This window comes from Arachis hypogaea, chromosome 5 (assembly GCF_003086295.3).
Source record: "Arachis hypogaea cultivar Tifrunner chromosome 5, arahy.Tifrunner.gnm2.J5K5, whole genome shotgun sequence".
Classification (NCBI taxonomy): domain Eukaryota; kingdom Viridiplantae; phylum Streptophyta; class Magnoliopsida; order Fabales; family Fabaceae; genus Arachis; species Arachis hypogaea.
This window is the reverse complement of record NC_092040.1, coordinates 4,773,530-4,798,822: the sequence shown is the minus strand read 5'-3', so window position 1 is coordinate 4,798,822 and position 25,293 is coordinate 4,773,530. Positions and strand designations below refer to the sequence as shown.

The window sequence follows — 25,293 nt, the reverse complement described above, 5'->3', positions numbered from 1 at the left end:
GGTTGTCTCTATTTTTGATTTTTTCCCCCCTCAATATAGCATGATACAAAGCTGTGTCATTTCCTTTTATAATGTGCTAACAATACTTTTATGGCTAAGATTAAGCAGTCTCAAAGAATTAAGAGAAACAAATAACTAGTTAATTTTCAAATTTAATATATCTCAAATTGAATTATTTTTATCCATATAACTATAATGTTAACATAAAAGCTGGACTCTTTTTGTTAAGGGCTCCAAACAGATTTGGTTTTATACCATAAAGCGAAGTTAAACTAACAAAAGAAAATAAAAGAGAGAGTTCCAAAAATATAAATAACAAAAAAAATGCATAGGTACAAATAAAAGCAAAGAAAACACAGTTGGAGAGTAAAGAATTAAATTAAAAAGAAATTATAATGTCTAATTACAAATTATTATGCAAACTAGTTTTTGCGCAAAGAAAAGTAAAAAGCTTTCTAATTGCCAAACCCAAACCCAAACCCATTCTTCCTTTCTCTTTCTCTTACCTTTCCTTTCTGCATTCATTCAAAAGCCTCTTTTGACCACCACGACGACCACCACCACCGCCACCGTCGTCACCACCACCACCCATTATCCATCCATCAATGAAGGTTAACACGTTAAAAATCCAATCTTTCTTTTGATCCAACATACCCATCACCATTTCTCTGTCTTCACCATCATGGGTATCTGCTTTTCATCCACCAAGGTCAGTGGCTCCAACAGCAACAACAACCACCATGGAAACGGAAACTCCGCGACCACCGTAAACCGGAACCGGAAACGGAATACAATTACTCAAGCAACGGTGACCAACCCGGCGGCGGCCACCACCACAGTGGCGAGCGTCCACAACGGTCAGCGGAGGAAGGACGATGAAAAGAAGAATAGTCATCATCATCATCATTCGCAGAAACCGAAGGAGAAGCCGAAGACGACGACGTTGACGACGAGAAAGAACGTGCCGTGCGGAAAGCGAACGGATTTCGGTTACGAGAAGAATTTCGACAAGAGATTCACGCTGGGGAAGCTTTTGGGTCATGGACAATTCGGTTACACCTATGTCGGTATTGATAAGGCCAATGGGGATCGTGTTGCCGTCAAGAGGCTCGAGAAGGCCAAGGTGATTCTGCTATTTCATTCCATTTCACTTTTCCTTTTTTGCATTTTTCAGCTGAGTTTTCTACTTTGTGCTTTGTTCCATTGATGCCAATTTCAATTCGAGGTTTATTGAATTCATGTTCAGATTATGTGGGTTTTGTTTTGGTCAATGGGTTAAGATTGATTATGGTGATTCGATTCTACAGGTATTAAATGTTTTGGTTCTGGAGATAACTTTATTTGTCTGGCATATTAGATAATATAGATAAATAAATAAGGGCCGTTTGCATTGCCCTGTGGTTTTCTACTTTTCCATTGCATCTGTGGTTTTGAGACATAACAAGGTTGTCTAGTTATGGCAATATTAGTGCCTATTATGCAAGCCATGTGTCTGCATTTCCGTTCTTTATTATAAGTATCATTAAGTTATTGATCAATTCGATTCTCGCTTCAAATCTCATTCTGTTCGGTTCTGTTTTTTCGGGGAAGTATTGACAAAGTTGATGTATAGTAGTAAGAGAACTGGTGTGAATTATAAAAGCATGCCAAGTAATATAGAATGTTACACGATGTAGATGTCGGCATTTGGTTAAAAACTTAAAATAGATGTCAACTACGAGTCTGAAGTTTCTGAGTTGTCATCGACTGCATTTTATTTAGTGCTTCTTGTCTTTTTTTTTTTCCCCTGCTTTGTATTCATATGGGTTCTCGCACATTCCTGAATCAATCCTTGAATTTGATGGCAGATGGTTCTACCCATAGCTGTTGAGGATGTTAAGCGAGAGGTCAAGATATTGAAAGAACTTACTGGCCATGAAAACGTGGTCCAATTCTATAATGCTTTTGAGGATGATTCATACGTGTACATAGTTATGGAGTAAGTTACTCTTGTTTGGGTATCTTTTGTTCTCCATGCTTATTTGCTTTTGAGAAGCATTATTGTAATGTTCTCTGGGTTTATGTTCTTTTAGCTGGCTTTTCAAATCATGTCTTGTGATTACGTTCTGTTGTCCCTTCTTCTGTATACCTGTATGTCATTCTTATTACTAAAATGAATTTATTGACAATGAATTGCCATAGGTTATGCGAGGGTGGAGAACTGCTAGATCGGATATTGGCCAAGTGAGTATTGTTTGATCTTGAACCTGAACTATTTTCCCCCAACTGGCTAAATTTTTCTTCAGAATGTCTTTGGGTGCTCAAACTTTAGAATGAGCATCACTAATGATTCCAATTTTATTGTCTGCTAGATCTCTGTATTCAGCATTTTTACCTGTTGAATTGGACCTTACTTTGAATTCCTTCGCTTTAATCAGGAAGGACAGCCGTTACACTGAAAAAGATGCAGCAGTGATTGTAAGACAGATGCTTAAGGTTGCAGCTGAGTGTCATTTACACGGTTTGGTTCATCGGGACATGAAACCAGAGGTATGGTCAAGTCATTTTGTATGTTTGTGCAATTTGGAGTCATGCAACTAGACATTGATTTTTCTTTCTTTGAATGTAGAACTTTCTTTTCAAGTCTACCAAAGAAGATTCACCTCTAAAGGCTACAGATTTTGGGTTGTCCGATTTCATAAAACCTGGTGAGAGAATATATTTATGTCAATAATTTGTTTTCTTTACTTTTTATCCCCTTTTGTATCGGATATGTTTTGCTGTCTTTATTTGAAAGTTCTAGTTCCCTCAAAAACAAATTTCAGGTAAGAGGTTTCAAGATATTGTGGGCAGTGCTTACTATGTTGCACCAGAAGTGCTAAAAAGAAAGTCGGGCCCTGAATCAGATGTATGGAGTATTGGTGTGATTACATACATTTTGCTCTGTGGTAGACGCCCATTTTGGGATAAGACCGAGGATGGTATCTTCAAGGAGGTATAGTTCATCAAGGAACTTGAATAAATTGTTTACTTTTATTGCCTACCTGATTCTGATAAAAGGAAATTTTGTAATAACTTTGTGTATAATAAATAACCATATCATACAGGTCTTACGGAACAAGCCTGATTTCCGCCGCAAACCATGGCCATCCATAAGCAGTGCTGCCAAAGATTTCGTGAAGAAATTATTGGTAAAGGATCCTCGAGCAAGATTAACTGCTGCCCAGGCTCTATGTATGTATCCAATTGTTTGATTTTTTCCCCCTTGTTTGTTTATTTTGTTATCTAATTTCCTGTCCGTCAAAAAAAGTTTTTCAGATTTTCATTCTGAAAAACTGCCTGAAAGCTAGGGATTTCAGTAATATTTAAAGTTGAAGTACCAAAGTTATAGTGTTTGGAAAGCTATTACTGAATTTAAATGTCTTGAGACTTGCTCCCTTTTTTTGAAAATAGTAAAAAGATTCATGGAAGTATTTGAAAATTTTAAGAATACCAAATATTGAAGCTATGCATATTGCCAAATTTACTGGCCATCATGAGGTGACTTTGTAAAATTTTTCAGTATCTTCTGTTCCTCATCTTAAGATTTTCTTTTGATGACAAATGATTAGGAAAATAAAATGTTCCATTGGATGTTTAATACATTATCATCCTACCAAAAAGTTATGTATATGTAAAATATTGAAAGTGAAGATCAAAATAGCCACAGGTAATGATAGGACCAGTAGTAGCAGATTACCCTGAAAATATGATAAGTGTGTAAGTGGCCTAAACATGCTTACAGATCAAGTGGTTAGATCTGCGGAACTCTACATTAGTTGTTTGGCCATTCTGGGTTTGCTAAATTAATCTTGTTTTTAATGGATGTTTTTGTTTTGTAGAGTTTTCTACTTTTCTCGGTTTAATAAACAGAGAGCCTCATGCACACATAGTCATAGATGTTTTCCTTTACATATTAGAACATTTTTAGAAGTAAACTGTATAAAGATATTGACTTTTGATTAATTTTGATATTTCTAGCACATCCATGGGTTAAAGAAGGAGGAGAGGCATTGGAGATGCCTATTGATATATCTGTCCTAAACAACATGCGACAATTTGTGAAGTATAGTCGATTGAAACAATTTGCGCTAAGGGTAAAGAAACAAATTAATCAAACACTGCATGCTACAAGGCAGGAACTTGTTTTCATCCATTTCATTCATTACTTGATTATCTTGCAGGCATTGGCTAGCACACTTGATGAAGAAGAGATATCTGATCTAAAAGATCAGTTTGATGCAATAGATGTTGACAAAAATGGTTCCATTAGCTTAGAAGAGATGAGACAGGTAGCCCATTAATCAATTGATCTTCTTACTATCTGAAACCCAACCGCATCACTTATCTATTGGTGATTAATTAACACATTCAATATAGTTTCCCTGCTTTGGTCTAAAGGGATGATTTTGTGCAGGCTCTTGCTAAAGATCTCCCTTGGAAGTTGAAGGAATCACGTGTATTAGAGATATTGCAAGCGGTGAGTATTGGTGATCCTTTGAACTCATGCAGTTCCTTTGGTACTTAATGATATTTATTGCCTTTTTTCCAATGGCAATATTTATGGCTTCCTTTAATCATTTTTGTTCACTATAGCTTCTTTTTATTGTACTCTGCTTTTGGCACGTCGATCAATGCATATCTTTTGCCTTGTAAAAGCGTTTAAATCGCTGCTTTGTGTGCTCGCAGATAGATAGCAACACAGATGGGTTAGTCGATTTCACTGAATTTGTGGCGGCTGCATTACATGTACATCAATTGGAGGAACACAACTCTGAGAAATGGCATCAACGGTCACGAGCTGCCTTTGAGAAATTCGACATAGATAAGGATGGATATATTACTCCGGATGAACTTAGAATGGTTGGTCTTGTCTCCTTACCCAAGCTCCCCAAACATGATAAATTCGCTCCTTATATCTTCTCTTTCCTGTAACAAACTCAGATATTCCCATCCTTTCTCTCCATTTATTTTCTTTATCTGAGGGGAAGTGTTTAAGCTCTTCTTTCTAATCTTGCTTTCCTTTCACATCTGTCTGCTTTTAAGGTTGCATACGTATTTGGTGCATCTAATATTTACCATTTTTACATTTTCTATGTTTCAGCATACCGGCTTGAGGGGCTCCATTGATCCATTGCTTGAGGAAGCTGATATTGACAAGGATGGGAAAATCAGCCTATCGGAATTCCGAAGACTTCTCAGAACTGCAAGCATTAGTTCTCAACAAGTGACCAGCCCCCATCGGCGCAAGATGTAGATTGAAGTGTTTTAGAAGCTGCAAATGTTTAAGGGTGTGAGAGTGGTGGAGTTGTTCCAAGATTTATCTCTTGTGCAGATTGTGCTGAAGCCTTTAAGATATGTATGTAACTATGAATATTCTGCACATTTTGCTCTCACCATTCTATGATACTCTAAAGACTCCAGTTATATAATGACCATGGTATTTCTGCAAAAGTGTATGTTATACGAAAAAAAATTGGAGGGCTGTCACAAGAGGTATTTAAATAGAGTTTATGGAGACCCTGCATGGATTGGCTTCGAGTACCACATTTTAATCAGTGTATATCACTTCTGTGCTTGTAACTTGTACCATAATGTACTGTGTAACTGAAAACGAAAATCTTACTACAAAAAAAGGGTAATTATCCTTGCATTAATAGTCAAAAGAAATTATATTGACTATTATTTTGATTATTTGATTTGTAATATACTAATGTATTTGTATAATTTATCAGATTTGTTGTCATACTGCCTAATTATCTCTGGCCTATAGGGTATAAAGCTCACGTAAAATTTACAGTCAGCCCCCTTTTGTGTTCCTCACCATTTTAGACTGACGACCGTTATTATCAGTTCAAAGTCTTCGGAAGCAAGATTTGACGCATTCGCCTAAGGACGTTGATGGCTTGTCAAATATCATGCGTCGATATGACATGTTTATCAAAAGTTTTCACGAATTAAAAAGTTGAAAATATTGTTAGTCTTGTTTTCAGTACTGAAAATGATTTGCTGGTTGATTTAATCTCAGTCTAAACGGGCTTGGTATAATTAGGCAATTAGTCATGAAGTAAATTTTCACGTTAATTACATTGTAAACCCTAACATAGCATAACAAGAGTGTCCAACCGATAATGAAAATTCACACTTGACATGATCAAGTAAATTTTATAACCGAAAAAATCCATTCACATTTTTCATGATTTCCACTTCCTTCTTAGCTTTATCCTTCCATTTTAGTATTCCAATTGCAAAAGGCAATGACATCTCATCTCATGTAAAATATGCTTACCCAAACCCCTCATCATTCAATCAAATTCCAGTGACCTATGTCGAGTTCAATTTCCTACATAGTAGCATTCTCATTGAACAAGTAAGTATTACCCGGGTATCCCCTAAACCCTGTGAAATTAAAAAAAAAAAATGAGTGGAGAACTTATAACAGAGAGAGGAAAAGTTAACACTAAAAATTTACATTAACTAAGTTGACAAGTATGCACATGCTAATCTATATTTACATGGGTTACGAAGTTCTTAGGTTCAAATGGCTCAAATTAATGAAATTATAGGTCAGTGTGCACATTCTGAACCGTATATAACGGGAATCCGATCCCTTTCTTAATCTAAAACCTGTGGAACAGATACATGAGGAATAAGAATCAACTTTTGGTGGTCCATAGTGGCAGAGGAAAATAAAGTCAGCAAGATCCCAAGCTCCACTTTCTGTTGTCATGACTCATGGGAAGAACTGTTCCATTCATCATTTTGCCTCATAAATGGTATAACCTTTTTGCCAAATAGAACCACTATCAATTTGGCTACTGCTAAACATATATCTGACCTTTGCAATGAGATAAAATGTTTACAAGGATCCATATCCATTGTCAACTATCAGCCTTTGGGATGTCACCCACACTGTTGGAGCTATCTTGAAGTCCATGAGACGTTGAATACCGGCTTGAAGCACTCCCTTCTGCAACGGCTCTATCCTTCCTCCCTGAATGCTTGACCTTCTTCGTTCCCCCGGAAGAAGATTCCTATAGAAAACAAAATGGAGGCTCAAAAGTTTGAACAACAAAACAAATGTGGTTATTCAAATTTTTAGACCTAGCTACTACCTCCTGTGTTGATGATCCAGGCATCTTAAGTTCAAGCTCCGTAGCCACATCATGAGTCTCGCTACATCTGTCTGCATCAGTGATTCTCCTATGAGGTGGTGACTTGCTCCGACAATCCTTTTGGGCGGGAACATGAGATGCAGAAGCATACTGAGCTGAGGGTAAGTCAAGCGCGGCATTAATTGGAGCAGAGAATGGAACATATGTTGAACAAGGAGTAGGAATGTGAGGAGGGTTTTGATTTCCAAAATAAGGAAAGGGTTGAAGAGTTGGGTGAATTGGAACAGGAGCAGGAGGGATAGGTATAGGAACCGGATATGAATAAGGTGGTGGTGCCATTACGACAGAGTGGTCGATTGCAGTCCATGGGAACATCATTCTGGCCCTCTGCTGATACTGGGAATTAAGGTTTTCTATATCCGATTTCAAGGACGCCTTCTCTTCCCTGAGTTCATTCTTCTCTTGCATTAGCTGTGAGCACCAAATTCAAGAATGAATAAGCAACAAGCAAAGCAGGGTATTCTGAGAGAAACAATAAGAAGCATACCTCGCGGGACTCATCAGAAAGCGCTTTATGCTCGGTTTTCAACCTATTAACTTCGGCAGTTAAATCTTTAAGCATTTGAATTGTATCAGTGAGGATGGTTGCCTTGTCGTTCCTTGGCCTATCAGGATCTACATTATGAGAGGAGCAAAATAAATATCCGAATCACAACAATTATGAGAATGAATGATGCAAACAAAATGATTGTAATCATGAAGTAGAGAGAGAGAGAGAGAGAGAGAGAGAGAGAGAGAGAGAGAGAGAGACCTAAAGTGTTGGCCAAATCGTGGAAGTGGTCGTTTAATCGATCACGGCGGAGTTTCTCGCGGTCAGCCTTCTGAACTTTCCTTGCGGCGACAGCTGGATCCTGCGGTGGTTCCGCTTGCCCCTTTTCTCTGCAAATTCAATTAAATTAATGACTTCACAAACACAAAAGCAAGAATTGAGAGAGATAGAGAGGGAACCTGTGGGATCGGTTGGACGGGAGGGCAGGAGGTGGAGGAGGAGGAGGAGGAGGAGGAGGAGAGGGAGAAGCGGAGGGTGAATCTTGCGGAAGGGATGGGGGTTTGGAGAAATTCCAGTGATCCATGAATGAAGGCGGAGTAATCCCTCTCAGAAATCTGAATCTGGCTGCAGTTGGAGAGAGAGAAAGAGAGAAGAGAACACGCGCATCAAACTTGTGCCATCCACGAGCCACCTTACTTATTAGTGCATTCATATTCATAATATCACAAACACCAATATACATATATCCTCTCTTTTTACCTTTCTTTTTTTTGTTTTATTTTATATATATTTTTGGATCATTTCACTCGATTCTCTCGTGTTATCATCACAACTATACACCAAAATAATACTTTAATATTTTCAGTTGCATTCCGATGCAAACTGCTATTGTTATAGGATGCCTTCTGTGCTATACTATTATAATATCATAAATACTGCATCTATTTAAAATTTCATTTAAGAGTAATGAATTACTACATGTCTTGATAATAAGCAATATATTACGAAATAGCTAATTAAATTTTTATAAGATTGTAGAATCCTTTAATATACTTTTGGTGCTCCTGTTTTTAGTCATTATTAAATTAAATTTTTAATTATTGGTTCAAAATATTAAAACTGCCATCTCCTCTAAACTCCCTTCCCCTCTTAAAAAACGAAAATGTCCAACCTCCATCTATACGATAGTGATATGGTTTATATGTTCCTTTAATTTTTACAAGCTTCCAAATCCAGCGAATAGTAAGTGCATTATCTTACTCACGATAATATATTGTGAACAATCTCGGAGTATAAATTAGAAAATAGTATTTGGTGAAGCTATAATATGAGGTGCTTCCATATTCAGCTACCAATTCAAAGTAGGATGGAACATGGAACAAATAAGATGGGCTTAGACAGGCATTGCACCCGCTTGTCAGACCACCATACACTTGGGCTCATCAAATGAATTTGGGCTCATCCCAGTGTAGGGGCAAGCCTTCTTCCATTTTCCATTAACTAACACCAAAGTCCAGTCTAATAAAAAAATAGTACTACTTGCTGTATGGCTTTTTTTTATTTCTGGAGTGGGCTGCAAGGCTTCTTAAAGTGGTGTTGATTCTTCCATGACAAAATACAATGCGGTGTTGAAGTTGGTCCTTCCAAAGGTGTATCCAGTTATGGAATTGGGTATATCCAGGTTCAGTGGCATATGAACCCATATGACCAGAAACATAAAATAAAATAAAAACAAAAGAAATAGTACTGCTTGAACTACTTAGTAAGTGCATATCAGAGATGCAAAATCACTTGGACAGGGTATGGTTATGGTGGCTCATCAACTGGTCTCTTAATTAAAATGTTTGGGAATTTGAGTCTAGCCTTGGATATAGAAAGTATCTTATATCATCATTTGGAGCATTTGGTTAAAAAAGAATGACAAAATTTTCAGGAATCAAGAATCAGGTGTTATAGGAGTAGTTAACAGGTTGATTAAGAGTTATAAAGAGTGGAGTGATATTTGATCTTTTGGATTGTTGATGATTTTTGTCGAAGATGATTATGAATTAGTTTATTTTATCAATTTAGTACTTTTCTGTTGAGACGTTGATACTCCATCTTATTCTGTGGAACTTTTTATTTAAAAAAAATTAGAAATTACTTAATATAATACAATATCACTATGAGAATTATGTAGCAGTATAAATTATTTGGTGATTGCTTGATGCCTGCAAATGTTTGCCTAACTTTTTAAAATGATTAAAAATTAATATTTAATTTTAAAAATATAACAATAAAAAATTATTAAATATTCAAAACTTACCATATCAAGTAAGTTAGGTAGAAGTTAGACAGCATACCATAGACATCATAGAATTCACCAAATTATTTTTGCAAGTGTGGATTATTTGTTTATCAATCAACGTTTTTTAGTGTAAATTATTTATAACTAGAAATATTAAATATGTGTCTTATAACAATTAGTATGGCGAGAATTGATAAATTCAATTATTAATTGATTACCTATAAAATAATGTTATACATTTAAATATTTTTATTAATTAAGTTTAATTAAATTGGTTTAATATCAATAAAAATTAGTTATTATTAACATTATTTTAAGTTTCATTATTTAATTTAATTAATTTTTTTAATTTTAGTTAACATAATTTCTAGAGGCAAGAAATAGTTAACGATGGTTTGGTATACGTTTGTATATATTTTTTTGGTGACTAGTATACGTTTGTATATGAATCTATGATGAGTTTATCAGGAAAACAAAATTAAAAGAAAAAAAATCATATTTCTTTTAATTAATTAGAAAATAAAAATAGTGAGCTGATCTGTTATGTGGATGTATATCTTTTACTAACACTTCATTGGAGGATGGATGGCAAATTACAACACGACATTCCCATAGTACATTAGTTGATCTTGACCTAGCTACAATGGAATATTTTCTGTACCACTTAAAATATTTTTAGATTTATTGTTAATAAGTAATAACCGCAAGTATGTATATAGAAGATTTTTCCTTTTTCTTTCCTTTTATATATATCCACATCTTCTAGAAGATAAGAAACCAAGACTTCTGGACTCGGTATAATCCACAAATTAAATTAGGATCGATGATGACTAGCTAGGACAAATTAAAACATTAACCACACATTACAAAATGTAAAATTGGATCAACACATGGCGCAACTTTAGGAACAGTAATAATAAAAACGTCACTTTATTATACTACACTACATGCTTCCGATGATGTCGATTTTGGCTGGCAATATATATAACCACTTATTTTAATTATTCATGTCACTATCGTAAGACATAAATATATTTTATATGAATTAAAATCTCAACCATGGATTTCTACCGACTTGTCTCTCAATTTAATGAGTTTATTGATTATTATTTTCGGGGTGCGTTATAATCAGATGTTCACTAGTTTTGGAGGGGTGACCTGGATATAGATCGTGACTTTCAATTTTTTTATCCTTTTTATTTTATTTTTAATCTTTTAATTGCATCGAACTTCAACCTACATTCATTAGTTTATTTCATTATTCTCATTAGTATCTATCTATCTCCATCGAGTTACATATAAATATAATTATATAAAAAGGATACTTTCAAATGCTTCTAGCGTATACAATACAATAATATCTACTTTAATTTAGTCCTTCATCTAGTCTTGGTTCATTTTTCATAATCTAGTATAATCAATTTATTACATTTCAATACATTTTAGGCATTATGCAGAAAAAATTGGAATTCTCGTAGGGCCATAAATATTCTATTAATAGGTTTTCTCTATTCAATAAAGTAGCAAATTAATTAAAATACATCAACGTTCGTTGTTGTCAGTGGCTGAGTTTGAAAGAAATTGTTGGGGAAGCCAAAAATAAATAAAAAATATAATAGTATTTATATTAAAATATAATGATATAAATATAATTATTTTTAAATTTGTTATTAATATATATATAAAATTGCACATGATTAAAGTTAGCAAAAGGTTAAACCTGATTTTAGTTAACTAAAAGTTTAATTTAGGTTAATAAACTAAACTTAATTTAAGTAATAAAATTAGTTATTAACTGATTATAAAATTAATAAATCGATTTTAAAAATAAAAAATAAATTTAAAAATAATAAATTTTTGTACAAATAAATTAGTTTTTGTACATAAAAATCTATTTTTATTTAAAACACCAATTTTTTTTATCTAAAAGCTTATTTAAAAAATATTTTTTATTTTATTTATACAAAAACAATTACAACATAAATTAATTTTATCTTAGATAATATCTACTTTTAAAAGTCTACATACTAATTACCTTTATTATTTTTATTATTGTTTCAGGAGTTACTGAAATTGGATGTGGATTGAGCTTGCTTATAAGGCTCAAATATTTAATAGAGTGGTTTTCGATTTGTCCTGTGTTAGAAAGCCTCCGCTCGAGTTGTGTGTTTGAAAAGGTAAGATGGTACTTACAAGACATTTCGATGCCTAAGTTAGTAAGGGATTAAGTAGATTTAAATATATTAGAACTTATAAGTATTTGAGTGTGTCAAAGTATTTATAGGAGATGAACCAATAACCACCGTTGAAATAGTTCCACTTTTAGAGGTGGATAACCATCCCTTTATCTTAGGGTTGTTGAGATCTCTCTTCTAGAAGTGGAGAGAGATTTACGGAGGTAGTTACTTAGATAAGTGTTAAGTGTTTGCTCACGTTCACCTCGACTTCTTTGAGGAGGTCGGATAGACGGTAGAAGCCAATCTTAGCTTAATTTGGGTTTGACTTATTATTTTGGTTAAGGTATAAACAATTATAATCAATATACTACCCAAAATAAAATCTTAACTTTTTAACAAAATAAAATACCAAAATTTATTAATATGAATAGTGTGTTAGAAAATTTTTTAATTTTTTAATTTGTTTGTGAGCAAATTAGAAATCAAGTTATTTTAAATTAAACGACTTATATAACAATGATCTCATTTATTATTATAAATGCTAAATTGAATAAGAGATAATTACTTTTGATTTGAAATTGAACAAGGATAAAATTAGATATTATTTTTATTTTGGTTGTAGATACTATTTTATTTGAATTTTAAAGTTTAATTAGTGTCATTTTTAAATATAAACAATGAATTTAGAATTTTAGTCCTTAACACATCAAAATTATCTCTGTATCTCTTTTTTCATCAAAGGAGTTACCATTCAACCCTATTAAAAATAAAAAAAGATTTAATTTAAAAAATTATAAAATTAAATTCTTCTAATAATGCTTATAAATTTAGATATACTTTTATATTTAAATATTTTTTAATAATTTAATATAAATAATCTTAAAATTTTAAATTTTAAGAATTTCTAATAAAGGGTATCGGAACAACTTATGTTTAAATAATTGAGAATATTTGATTTTAGTATTTATTTTACTGAATCGAAATACGTATATATTGATTATATGCGTTTAGCTTGCAAATTTTAGATTGCATAAAGCTTGTTTGGGTTATATATGTTATTATACACATATTCATAGGTGAGGAATTTCTGTAAAAAGATGAGAAGATCCCAACAAAAATTCAATTGCGTGCCACACTTTTAATTTTGTATTAAGACATCAAGTTATATACTTATATTATTGGATTATATTGTATCACAATTTTATGTATATGTATATAGATTTAAGAATGATATCTATAACAATATATAATGGCAATATGGGTTTGGTATCCAAAATTTTTTTCTAATATTACCCTTTTTAATCAACTTCTCCACTTAATGTCAGTTATCTCTGAAAAACTTCCATCACTTCACTTGGCCACTTGACGTAATTCTTACCTGTCACTTCTTACCCATTTTTCTCTTCTCATCTCATCTCATCTCTTATTAATATTATTGAATACATTGATAGATTTTAAAAATACATTAGACTCATGCCCATAATAGATTTGCTTTTAATTATTTAGATATTCATAATAGTAATAAAATTGGTCCAAATTTTTTAATAGATAGAACGATAATAATATTAGTGGGTATAAATTATTATTCTTAGTAAACTTTTAATTATTTCTAATATACTATGTTACATATATCTATAATACAATATATTATGATTGTTAATTGTTCACTTAAAAAATTTACACTATTAATTTAATATTTAATTTTTTTTATTATAGTACTATTTTAATGTACTCTAAATTTTTATTATGTATTTATAATTTTGATAAAAATCATTCTTAAAAGAAATATTAATCTTATTTTTTAATTTTTTTGTCCAGATAATATTAAATTATTTATATTAAAAGATTTACGAAATTTAAAAAATATTATTTATATAATAAAAATCTATTTTTAGATATTCAAGTATTAGAATTGGTCCAAAATATAATGGCAATACATGGGTTTGGTATCCAAATTTTTTTTTCCAATATTACCCTTTTTAATCAACTTCTCCACTTAATGTCAGTTATCTCTGAAAAACTTCCATCACTTCACTTGGCCACTTGACGTAATTCTTACCTGTCACTTCTTACCCATTTTTCTCTTCTCATCTCATCTCTTATTAATATTATTGAATACATTGATAGATTTTAAAAATACATTAGACTCATGCCCATAATAGATTTGCTTTTAATTATTTAGATATTCATAATAGTAATAAAATTGGTCCAAATTTTTTAATAGATAGAACGATAATAATATTAGTGGGTATAAATTATTATTCTTAGTAAACTTTTAATTATTTCTAATATACTATGTTACATATATCTATAATACAATATATTATGATTGTTAATTGTTCACTTAAAAAATTTACACTATTAATTTAATATTTAAATTTTTTTATTATAGTACTATTTTAATGTACTCTAAATTTTTATTATGTATTTATAATTTTGATAAAAATCATTCTTAAAAGAAATATTAATCTTATTTTTTAATTTTTTTGTCCAGATAATATTAAATTATTTATATTAAAAGATTTACGAAATTTAAAAAATATTATTTATATAATAAAAATCTATTTTTAGATATTCAAGTATTAGAATTGGTCCAAATAATATTCTGAATGATGATAACATTGGTTAGTTGTGCATATATATTCCATTAGTTTGTTAATTTTATCTTTTAAATTATTTTTTATTATGGTACTATTTTAATGTATTCTAATTTTTTATTGTGTATTTATAATTTTAAAAATAATCATTAAAAGAAATATTAATTTTATCTCTTAAATTTTTTAGCTTTGACAATATTAAATAATTTATATTAAAATATTTAGATAATTCTAAAACTATTATTTATACTATAACAAAATAACAATATACAAAAAATATGGAAGTTTGATGTTCAATTTTTTTTATTCAGTGAGTTCTGTTTGACAGTTGTTATATAAAATATTTATTTAAAATATTGGTAATTTTTTATTTAATTTATACGGTAAATAATAATTTTTTATGTAATTTTATTTTATTTAATATAAAATAAATTTAGATTTGAATTTTTTTTATTCTTTTCGAATTGAAATAGTCCCATTACATAATCGACAACTTTGATTTCTATTATAATAACTCTTTTTTCTATTATTTTCTATTTACTATTTTTTTTATTTTTGTCATAATAACTATTTTTTTATCTATACCAATATAGAATGGGATAGAAAAGTTTGGTATCCAATTTCTTCTCCCTATTTTATCCCTATTTCTTTTTTATTTTTGTTACACATTGAATTCAATATAACAAACTGTTACTACGTTTTCAATTTTTTATTTTTTATAAAAAAAGAATTTATCTCACGACAGAGTATTAAACTGATTCATTTTCAACCCACGACTGATTTACTTTCAATAAAAAACTGCTCCCACTACGTACTAAATTTAAAAACTGAACCCCCAACAGAATTAAATACTTTTACTTTTTCACTTTCAATTTTGGTATCGCAAACCTTTTTTTTCTCTGCATTTTGCTATGTTTCTGACAAATAAAAATGGAAACTTCACAAAATCAAAGGCGAAGAAGACAATATGATAGAAGAACAAAGACAGCAACTTATCGGGAGATGATTCGACAAGGAAAATAAGTTGCCATATCAACTGACTCCAATTCCAACTCCAGTGCATGTAGTCGATTAACTACAAACATAGGAGTAGTAGCCCGATTGACTATAATTAGAAGAATTACCACCCATCATTAATTTGATACCGGTAATACGATAACTAATTTTCTTTGTTATGAATTCAATTAGTTTTTAATAATTATATTTTACTTTTGAAACATACAGGAATGTAAGTGCATGACAATGGAACTTTTACCGGCAACACGTGTTCTTTTATCTTATTTTCATTCTATAATTCACTAATAGTTGTAGAAACCGTAACCTCTCCTTCAATTCTTTATTCCAATAATTTATCCATTTAATTAATTTTATCCGTTTTCAATTTTTCTTACTTCTCTTTCCAAGTCTGAATGTACTTCTCTGTATGTAACAATTATTTGGATGAGTTTTTGTAATTTTTTGAACTAGATAATAACTATGCCAAATGTTGATTTTCGACGCCATGTATGAAAGGAGGAAAAAAATAATTAGGGGTGATAAATAATTTTTTATGGATCTTATCGTTTTATTTTGGATATATTCTTTATGTGAGTACTTTATACCAAATTTGATCTCATTATTCAATTTTTAGTGCTTCTTCTCTCACCATTAGGTGCACTCTTATTATTTATGTTGCCATCATTCTTCTTCCTTGAATATCGTGATTGTATCGTCTCCATCTTTTCCTCGCTTTCATTTACTACAATTGCAAATTTTATACCATTTTACTACGTATATTAATTTCACGCATAACTTTCACCTTCATTTTCCTTTCTCTTCGGTTTACTTACCAAATTGTATTCATTCTTATATATTTTTAATCTGTCTTTCACATACAAAATTTTCTCTTATCAATTTAATTTAAAAAAAATGATTATTTTTTATCTGATATTTATTTTTTAATTTTTTTTGACATGTATATACCTATCAATAATGAACTGAATAACTCTCATAAATTATTTTGTTAACTCATTCTTATATATTTTTAATTTGTCTTTCACATACAAAGTGATGAACAAAAATGAGAGCTGACATAATGGTATTATGGTAATTGATTGCGGTTGTGGTTAATAGAAGAAGAAGAAAAAAATAAAACAAGACAACATAATAGTGACGGTGAGACAATAATACTAATAGTTATCCATGTAAAAAGAATGATAAAAAAAATGATAGTGTATAATATGATGAAATGATATAATCAAAATAAAAGTTAATAATTTTAAAATAATAATAAAATAAAAAATAATTAAAGATGTTTAATATAAGATTAAAAAAATATTTTTTTATCTATTTGAATTATACATAAAATTAAAGAGTCTTTTGAATATAAATTTTTAAATTTGCTTCAAATTAAATAAGATTGAGAAAATAAATAAATTTAATATATAAATAACTAATTTGTAAACCATGTTAGTAAATATTTATTTTAATTTTAGTATACATAATAATAATATAACTTTTTACCTTTTTTAATTTAAATTTAATTATTTTATATTTTTACATATCTTAAATAATATAAAATATTTTATGTTTTTATAATTAATTTTTATTTATTGATATTAAATTGATAATTTTAAAAATAAAAAAATAAAATATTTTTTTAACTCAATAAAAAAGCGGCTGAATAGGCATTTGCTTTTTTATTGTTTTTAAAAAATTAATTTTATTTTTTTATTAATATATCATCCACTCTTCAAATTTATTAGATAAATATTTTTTATTTTAATGTTGATGTGACTTTATTTATATCATATTTTATTAAAATTAAAATTACTATAAACCAAAATATAATTCAAAAAATAATCTATACCAATATACAACGGGGATACGGAATTTTGGTATCCAATTCTTTCTTCCTATTTTACCCCTATTCTCTCTTTATTAGAAACCGTATTTATCCCACGACACGACAGAACTTAAAACCTGATTTCAATAAAAAATAAAAAAAACTGTTACTACGTACTCAATTTTTTTTATTTTATTTACTTTCAATAAAAAAATTATTAATACGTACTCAATTTAAATACCGATTCATTTTTAATAACAAAATAACAGACGTCATAGTAACATAATTAATTGGTATTCTATAACAAAATTAATTAAATTAATATACACTCTTATGCTTATTATTTAACTTAAAAAAATTACATATTACAGAGCATTCCTTAATAAAAAAATATAAAAAGTTACTAGAATTTGGTGTCTAATTTTTTTTAGACTTCGTATATCCTTACATAATCTATTTCATAAAATAAATTTAGTGGACAAAATAATAATTTTTTAATATTCCATCTTTATCATATAATATATAAATAATTAAAAAATAAAATAAACAATGTATTTATAAAACTAATAATAACAAATAGAATAAAGAGAAAAAAATTAACATATTACTTATTTTTTATCATGTGTATTTTTAAATTTGAGTGATTAAATATATTTTACAAAGTAATAACTCTGAAATGAAAATAAATTTACTGTTATAAATTATAAAAGGAAGTACTGAGTACTCTTTAACTGAAACTTTTATTATAAAAATTTATTACAAAAAAAATATATTTATGTTTCAAATTAATGTAGATGCTTGAGATAAAATATTAAAAATAAAAAATATGCATTTGCATTCTTATATTAAAAAAATGAAGTCATTTTATATATAAAAATACTACGTTATAAGATAATTACAAAAAGTTGTCAAACATAATAATTTTATTATCAAAATAGTATTTATATATTGTGTTAAACTAATGTAACATAATGATTTTTAATATACTTTAATTTAATTTTTTTAGTTTTTATTTTAATTTATATTTTCATATTTTAAAATTTTGGTAATAATATATATTTTTATAATTTTAAAATAAAATAAGAAAAAATCTGACCTAAATACAAACATAATGATAGAAGAAGAATACAAAAATATTAATATTTCATCTCATGTATTTAAATGCATGGCATAAATAAAAATTAATCTTTCTTACTATAAAATTATTGTCCATTTAAAAATTTAACAACTGCCAAAATTTGATTACAATAAAATGGGTCATAATTTTATAAAAAATCTAAATACTATATTAAATATTACAAATAGTGATTGGATAAATAATTTTCAAATTCTAAAATTAAAAACATAGATAATACTTTACATATTTATATGAGTTACTGAATCAATTTTTATTGAATAACTATTTTAAATATCAATTATAAAAAAATGCTATTATATCAGCCAATGATAATAATCATGAGACACGTAATATTATTTATTATTAAAAAATATATTAATTTAATAATATTAAATATATAATAAATTTCTAATGTGAAATGTTAACATATAAACACATTAAATTTTAATATAAAAGATTAACAATCTTTTAAGATAATCTATAACATATTAAGTTTGTATTTTTTTTTGTATAAGTGTAGGTCAAGATAATCTTAATATACTAATTTAATGTCTCAATCAATCTTTTATAATGAACTATTTACAAACAATGTTAAAAGTCATGCAAATATGAATAGTTAGTACTCACTTACTTTACTTATATTTTTAATATTTTATCTTCATTGCATAATATTCATTTAAAATATTTTTTGTATTGAATAAATTAAGAGGTTTGATATTGTACACTACTATATAAAATGCCTAATGTCAAACAAAATTATGAATTCTATAATAAAAAAATAAAACAAATAATTAACAAATACTATAAATTTTAAATAGGCAATATATTCGTAAGACTAATAATAACAGTAGCTTTGAAATAACATTTTGTTAACAACATATATTTTTAAAATTAAATAGTAAAATTAGAAAAAATCTATCTTAAACACAAAACAACAACTATTAAAAAATAGTACAAAAATATGTCTTATTTTATCTCATGTATTTATTAATGTATTGTACAAATTATATGGATCCTTTTTATTATAGAATTTTTATCCAACTAAAAATTTAACAAATAGCAAAATTTGGTCATGGCAAGATGTGTTCTAATTTCTTAAAAAATATCAAAATACTATATTAAATATTACAAGTCAATAGGTAACTAAATTAAAAATTCTCAAATTAAAAACATAGATAACATTGTATATATTTTTATGAGTTATCGGACAAATTTTTATTAAATAACTAATTTAAGTACAAACTAAAAAAAATGCTACTACAAATATTATTTAATGGCAATAACTGTAATACACATAACATCATTTAGTGATGAAAAATAAATCTTAATTAAATTACAGTAACTAAATAATAAGCCCTTGATTATAAAAAAACTTATCAAATTAAAATTTAATAATGTGTGGAATATAACATAAACACCAAAAAAACAAAATAAAGTACGATGAATAAACTATTTTTTAAAAATATTTTCGCAATTTTAGCAGACAAAATCCTCATCATATCGTTATTTTGTCATGATAAATTTAAAAAATTAAATTAATAGACGACATTCAAAACTTTTAAAGAAATACAATAGAAGTATTATCATTCTGAAAATACTTTTTGTATATTTTAGAATAGTTGAGAATAAAAATTTACTCTATCGAATATTTTACCTCATATATTACCTAGAATTTTAAACTATGACCATTTTATGTTACCTCTCTGTTGTGTGGTTTTATAATTTAACATTTTAAAGTGTCTTATAGTAATTTTAGTTTCAACAAAATATGATATAAATAAGATCACGTCAATGTTAAAATTAAAAAAATCTAATAAATTTGAAACGTAAATAATATATTAACAAAAAAATAAAATTAATTTCTTAAAAATAATAGAAAAGCGGCTGAACAGGCACGTTAGTGCCTGTTGAGCCGCTAGTATATATATATATATGATTGTTATACATTATGTTATATTGAGTAACGTTATTATTTTATATCACATTACATGAGCATCTTCGGTTCTTTCTTTTGTTATATAAAAAAATTAATAACAATTTATATGATATTATACCCATATATTTTATAAAATTTAATTTTAAAATAAATTAATTGAATATAATACTATCAAAGTAGTTTTTTTTTTAATAAAAACTGATTTATTTTAAAACATTAAGAATATAACGGTATATAATTTATGTAAATATTAGTCAACTTAAAAAAAAAATTTATATTTGACAGAATTATATACACATATCAATGATATTTATATATTCGAATAATTAGTTAAAAATAAATTAATATTTATTATTTATGCTAACAATAATCGACTAAAAAAAATTATTGTTTGGCCAAATAATAAATAATAAATTTACCATTATTCCCATGTAACAGTCCGAAGAGAGCATGTTATGCTATGTTAACACACTGAAGTGCCAGGCTTATACCTTAGTATAACCTCAAATAAAGTATATAAAGGCAGCAACATAATAATTCATAGCTGCTATAGTTGTAAAAATGGACGCATCATCCATCTTTTAAAATAAATCCTTACAAATGCACTATTAAAAAAATTATTTTTAGTGACAATTTATTTTATTTTTAAAGATAACAAAAATAAATATTAATATATCTATAAATAATTAAACATTAATCGTCTCATATTTTGTCGTTAAAAAATTTTAGCAACAATAATACAATTGTTGGTAAAAAAAAAAATTCACGATCAGATAAAATAAATAATTAAACCTAAAGGTATTTCATATGAATTTATTATTTCCTACAGAATTTAGGTAACTTGGTCATTGTTGTTGTTGTTGCTAAGAAGACACGGAGGAGAGTCAGAGAAGTGAAGGAGTGTGTTTAATTTGATTGTCACATGAGCCATTGTTTGGTCACTTACCTTGTTCCAAATTAAATATATCTTCTTATTAATCCATGAATCCAAAAAGTAAAGTTGGTACTTCACATATATCTTCATTTTTTCTTTAATTTAAAAGCAAAGCAATTATGTCCCCCGCTGAATATGACATATTTTAATTATTAATAGTTGATATTAGATTCAACCAAAAAACATATATAATGAAATGGAGTATAAATTACTTTATGTCAATTTCAGTATGAGCATCATGTACTAATAAGGTGCATATTGGTAAATAGAAACAATGATAAATTCTTTCTAGAAGAAATGCAGTTAGACAGAAGTTTACCATAAAGGTTAATTACTATATTAACCTTTTTAATACTAGTCGTATTTCACATAAGTCTTGGCTTTGTTGTTGCTATACCAACATTTGCCTTCCTCTCAAGGACTTTGTTACTTGTATTCACAATTTTTCTAGAACAAATTTAAATACATAAAAAGAGAAGTATTTATTTTCTTAGGTTAACTAAGGCATCTTATAACCTTAGATATTATAAAGCTCCCAATGATAGACCCCACAATTTTTTTGTCTCCTCATCCCTTCTCTTTCGTAATATGAAAAGTTAAGTCGACTTGATTTGGCCGTAGTGCTTCTACTTGCAGAAAATGGCAAAATTCACAAGTTGTAAGACATTTTGTCATTACCGTTTGTGAAGAGCTAATTGCTCCAAAAATATGTGATCCAAATTATGGAATGTTTAATTATTATTCCAAGATCTAAGTTTTCCAGGATGTCTTAATTTATATATATTGAATGATGTTCACATTACAAACATATAAATTTGTCCCCCTCAATCGACAAATAAGGATACAATAATAAAGTTAGAGGCATAACAATTTATGGTAGGGTTTGGATCTTGAATAAGAAAGAAAAGGCCAAGCAAAAATTTAAGAATTCTTTTATTTAAGTTTCTCAGGATATAATATGAACTTTCAATATTTTAATAAATATATAAAAAATTTAATGTTTGGAATGTGAAGGTCAGTTCCAGTTAAATGTTTTCGTTACAAACGGCCAATTTGAAAAAGTAGCTTAATTAAATTACTTTTAAAAAATAATTTAAATAATAAATAATTATATTAAAAATAATTTATAAATAAGTTATTTTGTATTTAAATTTTTTATTTTAAAAGTGTTTATTTCATAAAAATGTGATAAAAAATAATAATAATATTATGAAAAAAATTATTTTTTTATTTTTTTATAAGTTTCTAAATAATTTTTTAAAAGTTACAATTTAGTTTTAAAAATTATACCAAACATTAATACTACTATCTTTTATAATTCAAAAATTTAAAAAATTATTTTTAAAACTTCTCAAATGATCGGTATTACAGTGTACAGTTCCTTATTAAGATCTCGAGACACAACTTATTAAGACACATGATCTAAGTATAAATAATTGAGGTTCCGATGGCTTCTCCACGGAGCTTCCTTTTCAATTGAATCCGGTGTTTTGGATGAGAGCGAGCCATGGCGAATCAGAGATAATAACCAAGTTGTGGTAGGCCACAGTGTTGTTGCGCCTAAATTTGACAACGATGGCTAACTCAGATGCCACTGGCTATGCTACCAGCGGTGTTAAATGCAATCAATAATAATAGCTATTATTTTTAATTATAATAGGTAGAGAGCCAAATAAGTGGTGAGTCAGCAAAATTGCCCATAGAATTGGATAAGCCTTTCTCACACAAAAAGTCCAAACACAAGATTACCACGGCTATGCCAATGGTATGTGTTGGTGGTGGACCCCACTCACAACCCCATTCCTTTTTTCTCTCTCCTCTGTTTTATAAGAACCCTAATCCCCATTTCATTCCTCGCATTCCATCCCCAATTCAAACCAACTCAACAATCAAACATGATTTCATCTGCGTCCTTTCCTTCGTCTCTCCCCGCCGCTAACTTCATCGGAGGATCCGTCGCTCCGCCTCCTTCACGCGTCAGATCCCGCCCGATTGTCTCCTTCGCCACCGCTACAGCCACCGCAGAAGCACGCTCTACCTGGACGGACCAAAAGAGGCCTTCGTTTCTGAACCCAGACGCCATCGTCCCTTCCTGCAGTTCTCTCTATGAGGTTCTTGGTATTCCCGCCGGTGCCTCCAGCCAGGAGATCAAGGCGGCGTACCGGCGACTCGCCAGAGTCTGCCACCCGGACGTGGCGGCGATCGATCGGAAAAGCTCCTCGGCGGACGAGTTTATGAGGATTCACGATGCTTACTGTACTCTGTCGGATCCTGACAAGCGCGCCACTTACGATCGGAGCCTATTCGGGATGCGGCAACGGCCGTTGTCGACGGCGTCCGTATTTTCTGGCTACACCAGCCGGAACTGGGAAACGGACCAGTGCTGGTAGTGAGTCGACTCGGCCGAGTCACGAAAACAAGAGAGAAGGCGGAGTTATTGAAACGCCTTGCCCTTGCCCTTGATCATAGTTATTAGTTAGTTATTACGTATTATACTACGTATTTGTACATGTACGCGTAGATGTAGAGGCAACTTGCTAATTTACAGAACTAGATTCTGCTGAGTTTTGTCCCACGATAAAAAAAAAGGGGGTCACGAGTACTTACAGTGTACCCTTTCTCTGGTGTAAAAATGAAAAATCGAGAAAAAAACAAAATTGACATGTCTTCTTTTCATGACTATTCTACTATTTTCAACTTATTGTGTTATATTTCCTTGAATTTTTACTGAAAAATAATAGACTAAATTAAAATTAGTTGGAGGTTGATTGCTATAATCAGCTAAGCATAGGATAAATTGAACTCTGAGGTTGTGAAATCTGGGGATGATGCATGGGAGAGTTATCCAAAAGTAGAAAACAAGGCAATTTGGGTTTCTTGAAAATAACTTGTTAGATAGAAATGCCACTCCGGATGATTGGGACCTTGAAATTAAAGTCAACACTCAACACCATGTGGGTGGGGTAACGAAATTCTAGAAGCTCAAGGTTTCTAGAAGATATAGATTACGGCATACGTTATACGAGTACTCTACGACGGTGAGGTTCTACTGTCCGTTGAATTGATACACACAAAGAGAGGGAAGCTACTTGATTACTTCAACGCTCCGTATGAAGCAACGAAGCATGACATGGACGGTGACGTGCTTCCGTTGGGAACTTGAAAACCTAATAATTTTGGTTTATCTCCACAATTGGTGATATCCAAACAATCATTTAGAATATTCAACATACTATAAATTTGAGAATTTTTTTCAAACTCTTCAATTTTTAATAGATATCAATTTAGTTTATAGTATTTATGTTATAAATAATGGTACTTATTGTAAACTTTTTATAAAATATTTCAAAAGTCTTCCGTGCATAAAAAAGTGCATTTTATTCTATTAATAGTAATACTTATCCTTTGGTGATTTTCATTAATTATTTTTCTTCATATAACTCTAAGTAGATATTCTTATGCATAGGATATGTGAAATGTAGGATATAAATATATAATAAAAATTGCTTACTTTTTAAGGGACAGAGAGAGACACAAAAAGGTAATAAATAGTAAATAATTAATCTCGCTTAATTAAATAAGTAATTTTCTGTCAGCAAACATCGTGGTGGTCGGTGCTCCGCGCAGATAAGATACTCGCCGGCAGTTTGAACCTACCTAGGGGAACATAACACATGCAAACCTGGTAATTCTGCTATGATAATAATTAATAATTGATGAATATGTATAAAGCAATTT

General features: G+C 29.3%; 3 protein-coding genes across 4 annotated transcripts; 2 read left to right on the top strand and 1 right to left on the bottom strand.

The window, feature by feature from the left end:
* Nucleotides 1-235: 235 nt before the first annotated feature.
* On the top strand, nt 236-5,712 carry LOC112800348 (calcium-dependent protein kinase 28-like). Of its 2 annotated transcripts, none has more exons than XM_025842580.3 (12): nt 236-1,123; nt 1,848-1,978; nt 2,182-2,223; nt 2,418-2,529; nt 2,609-2,687; nt 2,805-2,974; nt 3,087-3,213; nt 4,000-4,115; nt 4,203-4,310; nt 4,436-4,498; nt 4,708-4,881; nt 5,123-5,712. In XM_025842580.3, the coding sequence occupies exons 1-12, from the start codon at nt 683-685 to the stop codon at nt 5,273-5,275; spliced, it is 1,716 nt and encodes a 571-aa protein (XP_025698365.1). In that variant the 5' UTR covers nt 236-682; the 3' UTR covers nt 5,276-5,712. The 2 variants fall into 2 exon arrangements, with proteins under 2 accessions (XP_025698365.1, XP_025698364.1); XM_025842579.3 differs by having other exon boundaries at nt 436-1,123; nt 2,352-2,529.
* A 760-nt stretch (nt 5,713-6,472) lies between these two features.
* LOC112800349 (transcription factor bHLH121-like) lies at nt 6,473-9,416 on the bottom strand. Its single transcript, XM_025842582.3, has 5 exons — nt 8,142-9,416; nt 7,945-8,072; nt 7,681-7,808; nt 7,134-7,604; nt 6,473-7,052 (listed from the first exon to the last, which is right to left on the bottom strand). Exons 1-5 carry the CDS (start codon nt 8,423-8,425, stop codon nt 6,900-6,902), a joined length of 1,164 nt encoding a protein of 387 aa, XP_025698367.2. The 5' UTR covers nt 8,426-9,416; the 3' UTR covers nt 6,473-6,899.
* Nucleotides 9,417-23,290: 13,874 nt separating this feature from the next.
* On the top strand, nt 23,291-24,237 carry LOC112800347 (chaperone protein dnaJ 11, chloroplastic-like). The gene has a single exon (XM_025842578.3). It carries the CDS (start codon nt 23,451-23,453, stop codon nt 23,943-23,945), a length of 495 nt encoding a protein of 164 aa, XP_025698363.1. The 5' UTR covers nt 23,291-23,450; the 3' UTR covers nt 23,946-24,237.
* Nucleotides 24,238-25,293: the final 1,056 nt, after the last annotated feature.

Bases quoted from the DNA above. Each gene is read 5' to 3' on its own strand.
- LOC112800348 (XM_025842579.3), top strand. From the start codon at position 683: ATGGGTATCTGCTTTTCATCCACCAAGGTCAGTGGCTCCAACAGCAAC. The intron at 1,124-1,847 runs GTGATTCTGCTA...ATTTGATGGCAG, and splicing joins AGAGGCTCGAGAAGGCCAAG to ATGGTTCTACCCATAGCTGT. The intron at 4,499-4,707 runs GTGAGTATTGGT...GTGTGCTCGCAG, and splicing joins TATTAGAGATATTGCAAGCG to ATAGATAGCAACACAGATGG.
- LOC112800349 (XM_025842582.3), bottom strand. From the start codon at position 8,425: ATGTATATTGGTGTTTGTGATATTATGAATATGAATGCACTAATAAGT. The intron at 8,073-8,141 runs GTTCCCTCTCTA...TTGAATTTGCAG, and splicing joins CCGTCCAACCGATCCCACAG to AGAAAAGGGGCAAGCGGAAC. The intron at 7,809-7,944 runs GTCTCTCTCTCT...CTCATAATGTAG, and splicing joins CGATTTGGCCAACACTTTAG to ATCCTGATAGGCCAAGGAAC.
- LOC112800347 (XM_025842578.3), top strand. From the start codon at position 23,451: ATGATTTCATCTGCGTCCTTTCCTTCGTCTCTCCCCGCCGCTAACTTC.